Source organism: Anser anser, assembly GCF_964211835.1.
Source record: "Anser anser genome assembly, chromosome: 2".
Taxonomy (NCBI): domain Eukaryota; kingdom Metazoa; phylum Chordata; class Aves; order Anseriformes; family Anatidae; genus Anser; species Anser anser.
The window spans coordinates 103387278-103402841 of record NC_139721.1 but is presented as its reverse complement, the minus strand read 5'-3'; the positions used below and the strand labels follow the sequence as shown (position 1 = coordinate 103402841).

Sequence of the window (15564 nt, the reverse complement as noted above, 5' to 3'; positions counted from 1 at the left end):
AATCTGAATTTTGTTCGCCAGAATTGTGCTTGAAGTTGTTGTCCATTTCAGCACATATATGCATCCATGCACAGTTCCATGGGAAGTTGCATGTGGTTCTTACGGAATTGTCGTAATCACTTCATTTCTATCAGATGCCTGTATTTAAGGAAAGTTCCTTTCTTTGTACGTGTTCAACTGCTGATACAGTAGGATCTTAGTGTGATCATAAAAGTGAGCTTTTATTTGCATGCTGTCTTTCTGTAGGGTAGCTCACCCTAGTAGTTTGTCACCCTGTGAGTTTTATGAGATTTTGCTGGTGTTCGTGCTGCAGATTCTGGATGCCCTCTTTATGAATAATGAACGAATGAATCAGTACATCACAGGAGTAATACATTTTTGCCTTTGTTTTCTAACCAGTGAAATGACCAGTAAGAGCTGCTGAAATTATGAGACAGTCCAAATTGGGATTTACTTTTTCTTAATTGAAGTAGCATTGAAGTTGTGCCTCTGAGAAGACAGTAGCAGAGAGAACTCTGTTATTGCCTCAGTCTTTTTAAATGAAACTTGATTTTCTAGGCAAAGTACAGGTGAACATCCCTTTCTAGAGGCCCTAAGTTCACCAGTTCAAAAAAGACCTCGCAAGGTGCTAAGTTCAAACAGATGCAATTGCCTTTGTTGTCAGCTATGCTATTTTCATGTCCAAGATGCACAAAAATCTTTCTCATTATATTTTAGGAATGGCTGGAGCTATTCACTTCCTCTCAGATATTGCAGTACCGGAGACTTCCAGGTTTCCAGCGTTTGAACTTGGTCCTCAAAGGAGGGAAAACAAAGTGGAACAGGACAGCTAAAAGATTTTTAAAAGTGAACTGATGCCAAAAGAGACAAGACTGTTTAGTGCCTCTGATACTGAACCAACTCGACCCTAGCTGACGGATGGATAAACCCCGTTTCTCACTTCCCCTGCCGCGAAGGGACTGCGAAGTCATTAGAGCATGAATGAGAGAAGCCACATTTAAGTTCTGTTAGTGACACCTTCACATGTAGGACAAGAGAAGTCAAATTTTGAACTTTCTCTCTTTCGTTGTATTTGTCTTCTCCAGGTCTTTGACATGCTCTGCACGTTTATTGGTGTTGTCTGTTGATTCGAGTCTTCTGTTGTTAGCAGAGAGCTGTTCTTTGTGTGAAGCTCTGTCCTGTACCTTCATGCATGACCCATAACAGCAATGTCGCTGACCCCTAATAGCAGTGTTGCTTTCTGCAGTGTGGCTAGCCAGAGAGCTCCACTTCACACCAGAGAGTTCACTGTAAAACAGAGTCCAGCTTCACTGGTGAGCTGGTAACTTTAAAATGATGAAGAACACGTCTTATGTTCATAGTTTTCTGCATTTTTCTCCATGGTCCCTAGAAGCTGAGGCGATGGAGATCAGCTTTACTTGGTGAAGTGGTATGACGCCATCACGATTTTCAGGAGCGTGTCAGGTTGGAGAGGACCTGAATTAATTTTCTTTTGCTGATGATGTGGGAAGGATTTTTTGTTGTTGTTGTTTTGGTTTGGGGTTTTTTTTTTTGAAAGCCTGAAAGAGCGGCTGCCTGCACTTGGTTAGTGCGTTAGGCCCATAGTATGAGGAAGAGATGCTCAGCATGGCGTGAGCTTAAACTGCAGGCAGAGTCACCCGTACTAACCTCCCTCTGCTGCCAAGAGAAGAGCAGGGCAGCGTAATTGTGCTTCTTCACTCATATACGTGGATTTGTAATAAACCTCTCTCCAGCAGCACATAGTGTACAAGGAAAGGGGGAAGTCAGGGCTGTTTCTCATGCTGGTAACTGAGGATGGTAACTTGTTCCTGAACCAAGGAAGTCATTTGTTCGAGGCCTTTCTGTTCCTTTCCCGGCCCCGTTGCATTTAGCCCATGTAATATGACAGGAGCAATAAATACCAGCTGCTTGTGGAGGCTGCAGAAGATTAATGAGCAATATGTAAGCCATTGCTAGAAGCTGTAATTGAAGTTATTTCAACTTAAAAGCAAGACAGAAAATGCCCTTTGCCCTTAGTTTTTGACTGTTTTGCTGTTAGTGCTTTGCTTCCCCCTGCACTGTGATGGAGTTGTGAAGTAGTGGGTCCTCTCTCTGCCAGCAAGGTGGTACTCAGTTCTGCCTTCACGAGCTCGTATCAGTCTGGGAGGAGAAGTGGCGCATACTGTAAGTACACTTACAGCATGTTCATGTTTTCCAGGCAGTAAGTATGCGTGCTATTTGAGAAAGGTAAGTAAGCAGAGCACTCTCTCACTTGCTCAAGCTCTGTTGTCATTCTCCCTCTGCACCCTCTCGCCTCCCCCCCCCCCCCCCGAGATCCTACTGTGTTGTGTCATTCCAGGTGCTTATTTTAATTGGTACTTACATCAGGTGCAGATGTGACAGGTGGCTGAGACTTTGACCTTTCAGGCCCACATACATGACACATGCTGAGTGCCAATGCTTGCGGTCAGGCTTGGAAATGCATTGTTGCACCTACATAAAACGCTGACAGGTAGCAGTTGACTTCCTTGCGCTTCATAGTATCTGTTGCCAAAGCCATTAGGATGCTAATATTTTCGGGATTTGGTTCTGCTGTTGCAGTAGCAACAGTTCCAGTGCTGGGAGAGCGTAAAAGTCATGGCGTAGCTCCTCTGCTGATTTGCCAAGCAAAACATGGAGCAGGGGAGAGATTTCTCTACCCCTCTGGCAAAGGGTAGAAGAGTTGGTGGGGGGCATTGAACCCAGCTGCATCTGTGCCGCCAAGCAGGAGGGAAAATGCTGAAAGGCAGTGGAAAGGAAGGGAGCTGCACGGCAAGCAGCTGTGGTGAAATGAACCTGAGCAGAGAGGCAGAAAGTGGTGGAATCAGTGCAGAACGGGAGGAATTGGTTACAGGAGGTAATGCACAGAGCATACCAGCAGAGGCCAGCTCAAATGAGAGATTCTGCCGTGGCACGTATGCTGAGGTCTAACGCTGTATTTCTTCATCCTGTGGCTTACTGTTCCTCCTGTTATCTATTTCCTCCTATCTGTGGAGGAAACTGGCCCAGGTTAGTGTCTCAGAAATCCTAACAAAAGCAGACGTGGAGGTAGAATGCAGCCGTGATCCTCTGTTCCACGTCATCCCCGCTCCTTTTTCCTTCCTCTCCTCTGCAAATGCAGAACATGTGAGGTGGGTTAAGAAGGAAGGGTGCATCCCTTTGGCATGTCTGCAAGACCCTCCTGCAAATGCAGAAGCCACCAGCCATCCTGGTAGAGCCCAAGCATGTGTTTTACTGACTGCCTAGCTGGGTGGTCAGTGGGGAGGGTTTTTCACTCAGTTGTTATAAGCATTCTTGGCTTGGAATGACACTTGCAGGAGGTAATTTTGGCTAGCTGGAGCCCAAGGAGAATTAAAATTTACTGTCTGGCTTAAAAAAAAAACATGTATATATAGGTACATGCACACTTAAAACTGCTTAATACTGAGCAGATCTTGGAGGTGCTTGAGTGCACCAGTGGATGTAATGAGCAAATCCCCAGTGCTAGCTCTTTCTGTACCATAGCCAGCCTTGAGGTGGGGTGAGGCCCAGCACTGTCTTTCTCTGCAGAATCATCCTGGAATTAAGTAAGACTGGAAATAATGTATCACATTAGGAAGCTTATGACTCTGTCTGGCTTGTCTTCCTGACATGACTTTCCCCATAGCTCCTCCTCTCTATTTGTTACAGCTTCGTGATACACAGGTGGCCCATTTAAAAAAAAATAAATGTGTGAATGAGTGAAAAAATGCATTTCACCAAGACACTGTTTTCAGAAATCACATCAAACTAAAATGTGGAAACTGTCTTAATATTCCCTGGTTTGCTTTGTCCGTGTGTAGTAGTCCATCTGGTGCAAAAAGCAGTAATGTTAAAAATGGAGATGCTCTTTAGGCAGAAAAAGAAGAAAAATGCTGATGTTTTGTTCTTTGGCTTTATTAGTAAAGATCAAGTTGTGTGGTGGTAATTTGTGTACGCTTATTTTTTGGTGTTGTACGCCTTCCTTTCCTCCTGCACTGTGGTGTTTGAGAGTTGTTGCCCTGTTGGGACTACTGAGCTGCCTCCCGATTTCATAGTCCTGCAGGATGGAACGGAAATGCCAGAATACAGGCAAGTCTCTTTTTTAACCTTCACTTTTTACTACCGTTGAAGGCCTCTTCACAGTCATTTCTCACGGGTGATTTTAGTCTGGATTGCTTAGTACCTGAGTGCAACACTTCTTTGCTCTCTGGTGAAATAGGTCCCGCTGAAGTTTGCAGCTACAGCTTTACTTAGGACTGCATGTTTTTAAGAACACATACATGAAAAATCTCTGTGTTCAGCTGACTAATATCTGCTTTCCACCTTTAAGACAGGTTGAGGTTTTTTTCTAGCTAGGATTTAACAGAATTAAACTTCAAGTGCACTGCAGTAAAACAGTATTTCTGTTTCAGAAAGCCACTTTACAGTCCTCCTTGCCACTGAGAGCAACTGCTTTTTCTTTTGTTCTCTGTTTAATAGCATTATTTCTGATCTGTAGGTAGAGGCCTGATCTGTACAAATTTATTTTCCTTCCTCTTGAGGAAGTTGTAGCTAGGAATATTAGAGAAGCCCTCCACGCATGCATGTAGTAGTTCTCAACCACCAAAGCGCTGTTTTCAGACAGTAAAGAGTAAGGTAGGAGAGGATGGAGAGGTGGGAGGAAACCTCTCTGCTGTGCCTCAAGTAATAGCTACACAGTGGTGTGCTGCCTGAGCCACATCATGTCAGGGTGGTTTGACACAGCAGTCTCTTTCTCCTGGCAAAATTGTTCACTTTCTATCCATTTACTTTCATTTGTTTCACGTTGATTTACAGGCGCAGGAGCCCAGCCCGCACAGCAGAGTGGCCACAGTTTGCATGCAGGGAGCATCAGTGACCTGTGTTCAGCCACTGCTTTTCCTCCACAGCTGTAAATCCACCTGTAAGCTATTAGATGAGCTAGGGCTAGGCAGCAGGGGGTAGAAAAACACACCAATCCCTGTGACTTTCCCTGCTACACAGAGCCAAACTAACACACAGGTGCAGCCAAGGAGCTGCCTCCCTCTGCAGGGGCTGAGGGCTGCTTGTGCCCGTTTCTCTGCTTTCTCTGGAGCTGTCCCTTTTACCTTGCTGCACCCAGCAGCTTGGGACAGTGGCTGCCAGTTGCACCTCTCCTCTTTAATAGCACTATTATCTACTAGTTGCTTTGGAGAAATTGCCTTGTGCTGGCTTTTCCCTTGCATGCTGTCTCCAGTAGCTTCCCTCTGATCACATACAAACTGTAGGATCCCCTAAGGCAGCTACAGCCCCAGCTATAGGGCATCAGAGGGGAGGGCTCCCACAGCCACAGGGCTGGCAAAGATCCTGGCCAGTTTTCTTACCCATTGAATTAGCAGCGATGTGTTTTAGATAGATAAAACTGTTAGATAATCCACTATCTGGCAAGGTGTCTGCCAAAACATGGCTGCTTGTGTATATGCATGTAAAACTGAGCCATCTGTTTCCTTGATGTAAGCAGGGAAGAAAGAGCAATACCTTCTTTGCTCCTTTGTGTACCACATAGGCTGGAGAGTTTGTTGGAAAAAATGTAGTCCCAGCTGTTTGTTTTCACAGCAGTGTAAACTGTCATAGGGCTTAAAAGAAAGAAAAGAGCAAAACACCACCCACAAAACAAAAAAACTTGTCACATTACCATTTCCTGACGTGATAATGAAGCAGGAACAGCTGCAAGGCAGTGGCTGGTGGGAGCCCAAACAGAAATGGCAGGGTTGGTGCCATCCTTGTCAAACCAGGTCCTATTTGCAGCACAACTGATTAGTCAGCTTGCTAATTACTGGGCCACAAGGAAGCGGCTGCATTGTGTTGTAGGTGAAGTTTGCCCTTCTATCAGCGACGAGGCGCTTGGTCACACCAGGAAGGAGGAGGTTGAGAGGAGAGACAAGAATGCATGCATGGGTACACACAAATAATCAGAGGTCAAGGAGCTTCAGTGGCCACTCAGCTGCTGCTCTGACTGCTAGTGAAGAGTGACTCTCTAAAGCAGTGAGCTAGGTCTGCACAGCACTCACTGCATTTCACCTGCTCCACTTCACCAGTGAGTGATTCCTTATTTTGTCTCCAGACAGTGACCAGCATAACAACTGCTCTCATATATGAGTGGTTGTAGTTTTTTTTGCCACTTGCTTGTGCTGGTATAAAGCAGAAAAATAACAGACATAGTCCTTGAAGGGTGGAGATTCTTACCCAGCAGCTTAATAATTATTAAGCTTTTTGGGGGGCGTGGGAGGAGGATGTGAGCAGAGTGGAAGGGGAGTTGCTGCCTGAGAACATTTACATTGCTGCTAAATCTTGCCTTGCTCCTCATCAGCCCCGAGGTGCTCTGGCCACAGCCAGCCCTTACCTGAAGAAGTCTGAGCGGCGTCACCAGAGGCTGAAGGGGGAGCTTCAGCCTGTCTGCTGAAAGAAGCACGCCTGGCTGGTTTTTTTCTGAAGGGAGAATTGAGCTTGAGTGAGGCATCAGTCTCCTGCTGTGGAGATGTGCAGCACTTACAAGAGGGGGAAAAACCTGAAGTAATTCCCAAAAACACTCAGAGCAGCTGAAAGGCTGGTCCATGACCACACAACCCAGCTGTTCCTGTGCCTGCAGCACTGCCCCTCTGCCATGCAAGGCAGGGCTGCGGTAGAGGACAGGCTTGGGATTGATTTTCTGCCCAAGCTGAGCCAGTGAGCACTTAATCTGCAGTGCATGGGCAGGCAGCGCCCTACCAGCTCCCTGGCACGGCCTGCATCCATCACAACAGGCGAGGGGAGGCACATGGTGTCTCCACACCCTCCTCGCCCTCCAGCTTGCCCCCTAAACCACAGCGTAAGAAGGTTTCTTCTGCCAAAGAGCACGTTTCTAGAGCGTGGAGGAGCTTGTGTTTATCTGCCCCAAGGGTTACCCTTAGCAGTCATTGGGCAGCTAACCCATTTAACATAATCCAAAACAAAACTCAAGGCGTTCGGGTATCTGTAGCCAAAGCCTGGCCCAAGTAATGACCTGAAAGATGCTCAAGAAATGAGCTCATCCCTCCACCAGGGGAGCAGACCCCCCATATAGACATGTCCACCACAGAGCCCATTTTTCCAACCAAGCCAACTGATGAGGGACATGGTTTTTTTTTTTGGCACTGCTCCCTCTCTACCACAAGTAATTCTTATTCATGGCTCAGCAGTGCTGTGCTGCTGCTATATAATGATGGGGGCTCTCACCGGTTATGGCCGTAGAAGATAATTAAAAAAATAAGTGTTTGTACAGGTGATGCAGAGCACCAACCAGCAGCTGGAACCTGAAACAAGACAGAACCAAAAATGAGGCCAGGTCTGTGGCCATGAAACTCCCAAGGTCAGGGAGCTTTGCTGCATGAGCGAGGAGACGGCTGCCTCCCTGCTCGGAGTCTAAGAAACAGTGCAAACAGAAATGCTATGACTGTACCTGGAGGCATGAGCTGCACACAATGATCACGGCATCCTCACGAGTCTGTAAATACCTCTGCTTATTCCCTCCCCGCATGGTTCCTAAGGAGGTACAAAAGCAGAGCCCAGCCATTCATCCACAGCCTTTGCTGTGCTTTGCTGAGACAGGACCAATAATGAAACCTCCGACAGAGGATGGGCACGTGCCCTGCCCACCCCACAGCACAGCCAGGGCTTCTTTTCCAGGCCCTGGACATACAGGCAAGGTGCACCGAGAGTCAGCAGCGATGCCTTCTCTTTTGAAGCTGCTTCACTGGAGATTTCCTTGTGGCAGACAGGGACTGACAACCCTCCCACCACAAAGGGTTGCAGCAGCAGAAACCTCGAAGGTTTTCTTACCCGCAGTGACCACCTAGGCATGCTCCTCCCGATCGCTGCCCCATCACAGACACGAGATGTTCTGAGGATGCACTACCAAAAAGCAGACCTCAAGAGGGCATCACTCATAGTTCCGGTTCTCCCCTGGCTGGGTCTAAGCACCTCCACTCTGCCCAAGTCCTCTTTAGGGCATTTAAATCCCTCGTACCAAGCACTACTGCAACAAACAGGAGGCTGATACCCACCGATAACCTGACCTCCACACAGGTGCCCCCAGGACGCCCCAGCCTGGGCTCCCAAGTGCCCACATAGCCCTGGGCACCAAACTGATGAAAGCCAGACAGACCACCACCTCCACAGACCATGAGCCACCAAACCCCCCCTCCCCGTGCCAGAGGGATAAACAGTAGCAGCAAACAGAAATATCTGGCACGGAAATCCCTGTGGGTGAAGCAGTTCCCTGCCATGTGGAAGGTCACATTTGTGAAGAATTAGCCCTGCCTTCTCTCCTGCTTGCTACTCAAGAGATGATGCTTTTATATCTGCTCATTAATATAAAGAGCCTTAAAAATACACCTCAGGAAAAAGCAATGAAAATAGTTAGAGGTATTGCAACATCTAAACTGACTTGAAAAAAAAATAATAATAACCATTTCAAAAGAAAACCTGCACAAGTTTTAGGAGCAGTAGAAGCCTGAGAGTGTAGAAAGCCCAAGCTCTGCTCCATCCTCCAGCCCACCAACCCAGCTTTGCTAAGCATGCAATACACATACCCAAGCCACTTCACATTGTTGATATGACCCTACAAAAAGTTACAGGGCTTCTCCCTTCTTTCTCCTTCACCATTTTTCAACCTAACACATATAAAAAGTAAGGGGGGGGGGGGGGGGGGCGATGAGGAAACCTAAACACTTCCAAAGGCAAAGCGAGAGGAAAGGCATGTAAACAGCCTGCAAGTAATTCATAGGGATGCCCACACTGCTCCTGGCTCTCAAGAGAAGACCAAGCAATTCTGCTAGAAGAGGAGTGTATATCTTCTAGCAGGTAGCATCATCCACCAGTGCTCGCAAATAGAACAACCAGGCTTCAGGAAAACTTCACCAGAAGTAGAACTTCAATGTACAGCATAAGAATTCACTATAAAAGTTTTCTACTCAATGTTATCAAGAAAACATCTATTCTCAGAGATACATTTAATAATACCAAACTACTTAATATCTGCTAACATCACAAGTCTATTGTCATTCTGCTGACAGAAAATGAAACGTTGGATTTAAAATATATATATAGTGTCTACACAAACCTAGTGACATACACAGCTTTATATTTTGAAGAAAAATTTAGAAAATACATATAGTTATGGCATGCATAACCATGTGGTGGACCTTACATACAAAATGTATCTTTTCCTATCTTAAGTGTCCACTGAGCTTATACTGCAGATGCAGAAGTGAATGCTTCGTCCCTTATGATGCAGAAAGGGAAAGCATTTTAGTATCAAAACATATCTCAAAAGTATTTCTGCATTGCCTCAGGTTCAACGTGAGGGTGAGCAGAGGAGGTTCTCCAGCCTGCAATATAGCAGGGATGAGACAAGGTGACCCCAAGAGCTCTCCCAGCAGCACTGCAATAGAAGAGGGGAATTCACAACTCTGCCCCTTCCTTCTCGTCCTCCCATGCATGATGAAGTTAATGCAGAAAACCCTGATATTAGTTAAGAAAATCAAAGCATTCACTTGTCAGGCAGTTGTCTCCAGGTGTTTACATGAAAAACTGGTATTTGACACGAGAAGTCATTTCCATGTTTCACAACTTCAAATGAAAAGAGCCAAGTGACTGGAAAACAGCTCTGCCTATCGAAACACCTGCAATGACAGAAAGGTTACTAAAGATTTGGCTGTAGGTACACCATTTGCTCATATCAGCTCTGGGAAACTAAGATTTTTGTCCTTCCTAGGTTCACTGTTAATAAATTTCCAGTCAGAAGGCTCATCCAGACTGCCTTCATTTTTTCATTCGGAAGTGCAGTGAAGAGAACAATGAAAAAGTATTGGAAATTGGATGGCTGAATTTTAATCCATAAAGCACTCTCTGTAACAATAAGCAAGAGACCGGGCAAACTTCTTTCTGGAACAGAGCACAGGAATCCCACTAGCACAACAGAAAGCACACTGTCTTACCATACGCAGGGGTATTTTGCAGCCTAAGGTAAAATTATTCAACATTTTTTAAACATATGCTGTACTTAAGCAAACCTAGTAGGATACGGTCCAGGTGAACCCTGCAAGGACTGTAACACAAGGGCAAGCTCAGAGCGCAGATCTACCCCTCGCATTGGCTCTGATTTCCCTGGAGTCCCTCTTGGTGAGGAATCAGCTCAGTAACGTTTTGAAGATCTTTGAGGCCACCTGAGAATCACCCATCCTTATGCACCAGAACCTCAGCTCTCACCACGTCCTACAAGTGACGGTGTCACATAAACGGTTTTCCCCAACTCTGAGCAGCCACTGGTCATTGCAGAAGGCAGGTTACAGGGGAGGGTGTTGGGGAACATAACACCAACATCACAACATGAACCAGAGTTTCAATGCTTCTAAGCCAAGCAGGTCTCCCCAGCACACATCAGTACAGCAGGTTGCAAAATACTTGTTTCCCCTTCCCTGTCAAACAATGACTTCAGTTACAATTTCACCCAAGTTCTGCTGGAACGAGCTCCTCAGAAGTTCGCTCTGCTCCAGAGTACCACTACCAGCACCACCAGCATTCAGAAGCACAGTGTCCCAGAGTGTTTTCTGTTAGATACTCACGTTTATGATGAAAGGGATGCTCTTTCCTGTCATTTCCACAAATCTAACTTGCTGCCTAGGAACAAATTCTCACAAGCCACTGGCAAGCCTTAGCAGCACAATAAAACTCTTGCTCCCTGAGCAACATAGATCTTCGAATTACTTCAAATTACCTCGGTGACCTCTGTGCCCTGGCTGGAGATGGGTCTGAAAGCCCTCACAGGAAAAGGGACTCTGTTTCTTTGAAGGTGTCGACTTGTGGTCACTCAGATAGTCAGCCACAAGCATGAGATGACAAACTGGGAAACAAAGCAAAGCACGCAAAGAGCTAACGCAAAACCAAACCATTTGTGCATCAGGTTAAGGAACTGCTCTCAAGCACAAGTCCCAAAAAGTTATTTATTTATCCTAGAGAGGAGAGCATTTTACAAATCCGTCACCCGGACGTGACAGCTCTTCTTTGTACTCTTTGTGGCAGCAGCAAGACCATAATAAAAAGTATTACTTCTCAGTGACAAAACTCCCATCAATTTCAAAGGGAAATGTGCTCCCGTTCCCTCTTATTGTAATTGTTCTCCAAATTACAGAAGAAAATTTTCTTGAGTATTTCATTATTTCTAACCGTTTAGTCTAGAGGCACAAGCACAAGTAGTTCAGAGGTTCTAACACTTCCCTCTCACTACCCACGTTTAGGTCATCAGCTGTTTCACACAAGCTCACCTTCGGCAAAACAAGGGGAGCCAGGACGCAGCTCACACAGGCAGAGTCCAGGTGGTGGCCAAGAAACACGCGGCTCCTGGTCCTTCGTTTTTAGATGCACCATTTCAAGTAGCGAAGGTCTCTTCTCTAGGGCACTTGGCAAAGCTGCTCCCGTGACTCAGCCAACAGTGGTGCCCCAGTCACTCAGCACCTTCTATCACAGCGCCTCTCTGTTGTGCATCAGAACCAAGTTTTACAAGAAAACCATAAATAAAAAAGATGGTGGTCACCATTTCTGGTAAAAGCATTGCCCTGATTTTTCTATGTCTGCCCTCTTTCTCTGTAGTTTCCCTTAGGTGAGGGCATTTCTTCCATTTTAGGAGAGTGCACATCACTCTGAGGTTGCATAAAGAGCTGCTATGGTAGCCTGCCACAATGCGATTATACACGTGGTTGAAACAAACAATAAATAAAGAGAAAGACATACAGGTTTTAAATATAGGTTTCCATTAAAAGCATTACAAAGACAACTTCTTTCATTCTGAAGACAAAGAAAAAATTCACTTCTACTGAAAAAAAAGATTAAAAATCACCCCTTTGCAAGTAACTTTAATGAGGAAAGGTGCAGGGAAGGGAGGGAGAGAGGACGCGGAGAACTAGCAAGTGTTCAAAAAGGGCAGATGCCCACCATCTTGGTCATTTTGCAATGGCACCTTCTTCTCACAGTCAGGTCAGAGCGCCACAGAGTCCTCACGTGGAGGATTTCACCACCTGCTCGTACGGGGGAGGCGGCGTGTTGCAGTAGGAAGGTGGGGGTGGGTAAACCGGGTTTCCCTGTGGGGAGTTGGGCTGGACGTGGAAAGCCATAGCCATGGGATTCATCACAGGTCCACCTGGATCTGTGTAATACGGCACTCCAGGCTGTTGTGACCCTGGAAGAAAGAAAGGGAGAGAAAAGGTATCAACAGCAGCAGCAACGTCAGGCAGCAGTCATGCTCTTCCAGGGGTTAGGAGAGACCGTGTACCTGTGCTCTGTGCACTCACCAAGTGTCCACCAGACCAAGGACACGGAACCAAGTTTCTCCCATTCCAGGGAAGACCCAGACTGACAGGACTACATTCACTTCTCAAGATTTCACCAAAAAGTTTCAATTTTGCATGCCATGGAAATAACTTAGTGGAATGAAGGGCGCCACTGCCCCAGCAAAACGCCACTTGAAAGGGAGCCCTCCTTGGTTCTCCAGACAGAAGAGCTGTCATGCCTACAGAAAGGAATCTCAGATGGACCAAAAGGGGGTTCCTGTTGCACCTCCCGACTCTGGTGGGAAGTCTTCTGAGACAAAGAGGTCTTCACAGATTATTTTCTAACATCCTGGGTTCTCTTGTATGTCAGAGCACATCTCAGACAGACCCATTTCCCTCTAAGACAGGATATGGCTAAGGAGTAAACACGTACAAAGCAACAGTCTGAGTTGAAGCCAATTATGGCTGGCTAACAAAATGGGACAATATTGTTCAGCACAGATTAAATTTAGGAAACGACAGCAGAGCCTGCAGGGACAAGGAGCGGAAACTTACAATCAAACACTAAATTCCTTAATTGTGACACATGAGGAGTAACAGAAAGCGCTGCCGTGAGGAGTAATGGAAATAGCATCTAACCCTCCTCAGACATCACAATGTCCAGTGGAAGACTACTGAATGCAATTTTGGCAATTAAAGTCACAGAGTGCCTCTATCTCAATATGTTAATTAGTTTCCTTTTCTTCCTCTCTGTCTCTTTAAATAAGGCTGGACTGGAAGTTTATATATATATATTATGACTGAGCAACACACTTTCTTCTTTTGGTAGTAGTCTATCCTTCCTATAATGAAACAGCCTCTAAGGGATTTTCAACTCAATCTTTCATTTTCATGACTTGCTGACTCTAGGACTCAGTATTACCACAGAAGGAATACAGGCATCTTGAAGCTTTAGGCATCCTTTAGTACTTTAAGCATTCGGGAAGGACTTACATACTGCATCCAAAAATGCACCCTTACAATATTAAGATCAGATTGGTCAAGCCATAATGCCCATGGATGCAACTAATCCCAGAGCCTGGAGTATCTGGCTCAGGAGGTTTTTTTGGATGCTTATCAGCAAAGAGGACAGAAAGCAGATTGTGAATGCAGTTACTTCCTTCATAACAAGAAGGATTTTTTCTTTTTGCCTATGTGAGTGAAAAAGGCTACTCCACAGCCTCTCTTCCTTTGCTGTGGAGATGAGGAACCCTTGATCTGCTTCCACCCAGCATTAGCACGCAGCTGCAGGAGAGCCAGGCTGGGAAAAGGACCCAAGTGCTCCTTCTCCAGAGTCTGTGCTAATATCCTCTTAGCACAGAGCACTTTTTCTTAAGCTTTTTTTGTTTCAAACTTAAATCCTGCTCAGCTCTATAGTTTCCAGGTGCACAGGGAGAAAAGAGGTAAGGTAGCTAGCTCGCTGCACTGTTTTTTTAGAAAAACTGGTGTTTTCAAACCCAGCATTTTCATTGCATTTCTGCACCACCAGCTGTCCCTCAGAGCACAGAAACTCAAAAATGAAGCCATGAACTGGGGCACACGCACCACCTCGCAAGCCCACGCAGCCGGGGGTCACAACAGAGACACCAAGAAGGTGCAGGAATTCAGAAAAGGCAGGACAGCAAGCAAGGAACAGGGAAAGCACTCGGGATTGCTGAGAGACTGACTCCAAGTTCAGCAAAACAAGTACAAAAAAGTTTTGGTGGGCTTAGCTCAGATCCCAAAGCTTTTAGAAACAGCAACAGCAATCTGGAAGTAGGTGGCACAAGCAAGCTACCAAAGGTCTTGTGCTTATTTTATATCTGCTCACAATTTGTATTCCATGAGGTGTCATGAAAAACTAAAAACATGTTCTAAAATTAAATCTGGCATTCACCAATCCAGCCAAAGACGCTCCTTGTTTACATAATCTTGGAGTTATTTTTCAGGCTTAAAAATATCCTTTAGTTAGTTTCATTCCCCGCCTCCAAACCTCCACTGCTGAAAAATAAATACTCTCTGGGGAAATGCGTGGAAAGCAGAAAAACAGATGCTGAATGGATGCTTTCCAAAAATAAAATAAAAAAGAAACAAAAAAAGAAAAAAAACAACTTCGGATTTAAAAAAAAGGTGAATAGAGTGATGGTTTGTGTCTGTAACATCTCTTTATCCATTTAGACCTGTGACAGAGAGGGAGAAGTGCATGTCTATGAGCACACGCTGAAGAATGCGAGAAAGAGCATTTCAAAAATCTGTACAATGCATGAGGGTGTCCAATAGCACGCATGATGGAGGGGAGAGCCTGAATGCTCCATCTCTGTACAATGGTCATAGTCAGAGCTCGCTGAAATGGTTTCTATGACACTTTTCTAAGGAGGTTGTCTAGTATGGCACAGAGATGTGATGGTTTAGCAAAAGAAGTTTTTTAACTAAGAAGTTCAAGGCAAAAGTTCAATGCAAAATACTCACTTGTACTTCCACTTCCAAGGCAGTGTGAAACAAAAACAAATTGCCAGTTCCTAAAAACTTGTCAGAAAAGGTTGTTATCCTCTGGCTTAAGCTCGCTCTAATATATCTTGTGACAAAATGACAGCCCAGGAAGAAAAGTGCCATTGTACCAAGCAAGCCTGCATATGTGTGCCTTCACAGGCAAGCGTGAGCACTGTCTTTTGCCATCAGTAGACTGGTTAAAAATGTCTTGGTTTGGCCTTGCTGTGACTGGGAAAACGCAAGCACCTGAACATGCATTCAGGTGTCATCTCAGCACTGTGCATCTTCCAACTAGAGGCAGCTGGATTTAAAACGCTCCCACCAGGTACAGACATCTTCTGCTTACAGGTGAGTCTTAACTCTGCAGGATTCTCCCAACTGGGACTCTAACAGCCAGGGGGTAAGACATAAGCTTAGAAACAGTACTGCCAGAGAAGCCATCACTAGGCAGGTCCTCCTGATGCTCACAGCCATGACTGACCAGAGAGCAATCACATTGACAAAGGCAGAACTTTGCCACAAAAAAAAACCCTAGCATAGAACATGGAAGGCAAATCAAAAAGAGAAGACTTGCAATACTGCCAGACCACAGAAGAATAATATTGGGCTTTCCTTCACCCCTGCCAAATGTTATTAACTATATTTAAAACTCTTTCTTCCTATTCCTCACATGAAGAAAATGTCATTGCTGATTTTG

The 15564-nt window shown here is 45.5% G+C and overlaps 2 protein-coding genes and 1 long non-coding RNA gene across 4 annotated transcripts in view; 1 reads left to right on the top strand and 2 right to left on the bottom strand.

Annotated features, from left to right (window-relative positions):
- Nucleotides 1-3985, top strand: part of LANCL2 (LanC like glutathione S-transferase 2) — a 31193-nt gene extending 27208 nt beyond the window's left edge. The window contains exon 9 of the mRNA XM_083825857.1: nt 718-3985. Within this exon, the coding sequence (XP_083681983.1) occupies nt 718-833 (116 nt within the window). The 3' untranslated portion in view covers nt 834-3985. The remainder of the gene's footprint in view (nt 1-717) is intronic.
- LOC310895058 lies at nt 2623-8704 on the bottom strand. The gene is made up of 2 exons (XR_014580408.1): nt 7270-8704; nt 2623-6504 (listed from the first exon to the last, which is right to left on the bottom strand). It is a non-coding gene; the product is annotated as an uncharacterized lncRNA (long non-coding RNA).
- Nucleotides 8705-11022: 2318 nt separating this feature from the next.
- The window catches only part of VOPP1 (VOPP1 WW domain binding protein), a 67178-nt gene continuing 62636 nt past the window's right edge, over nt 11023-15564 (bottom strand). For both annotated transcript variants that reach the window (XM_083825855.1, XM_083825856.1), the window contains one exon: nt 11023-12268. In XM_083825855.1, coding sequence (XP_083681981.1) covers nt 12087-12268 — 182 coding nt within the window. In that variant the 3' untranslated portion in view covers nt 11023-12086. The remainder of the gene's footprint in view (nt 12269-15564) is intronic.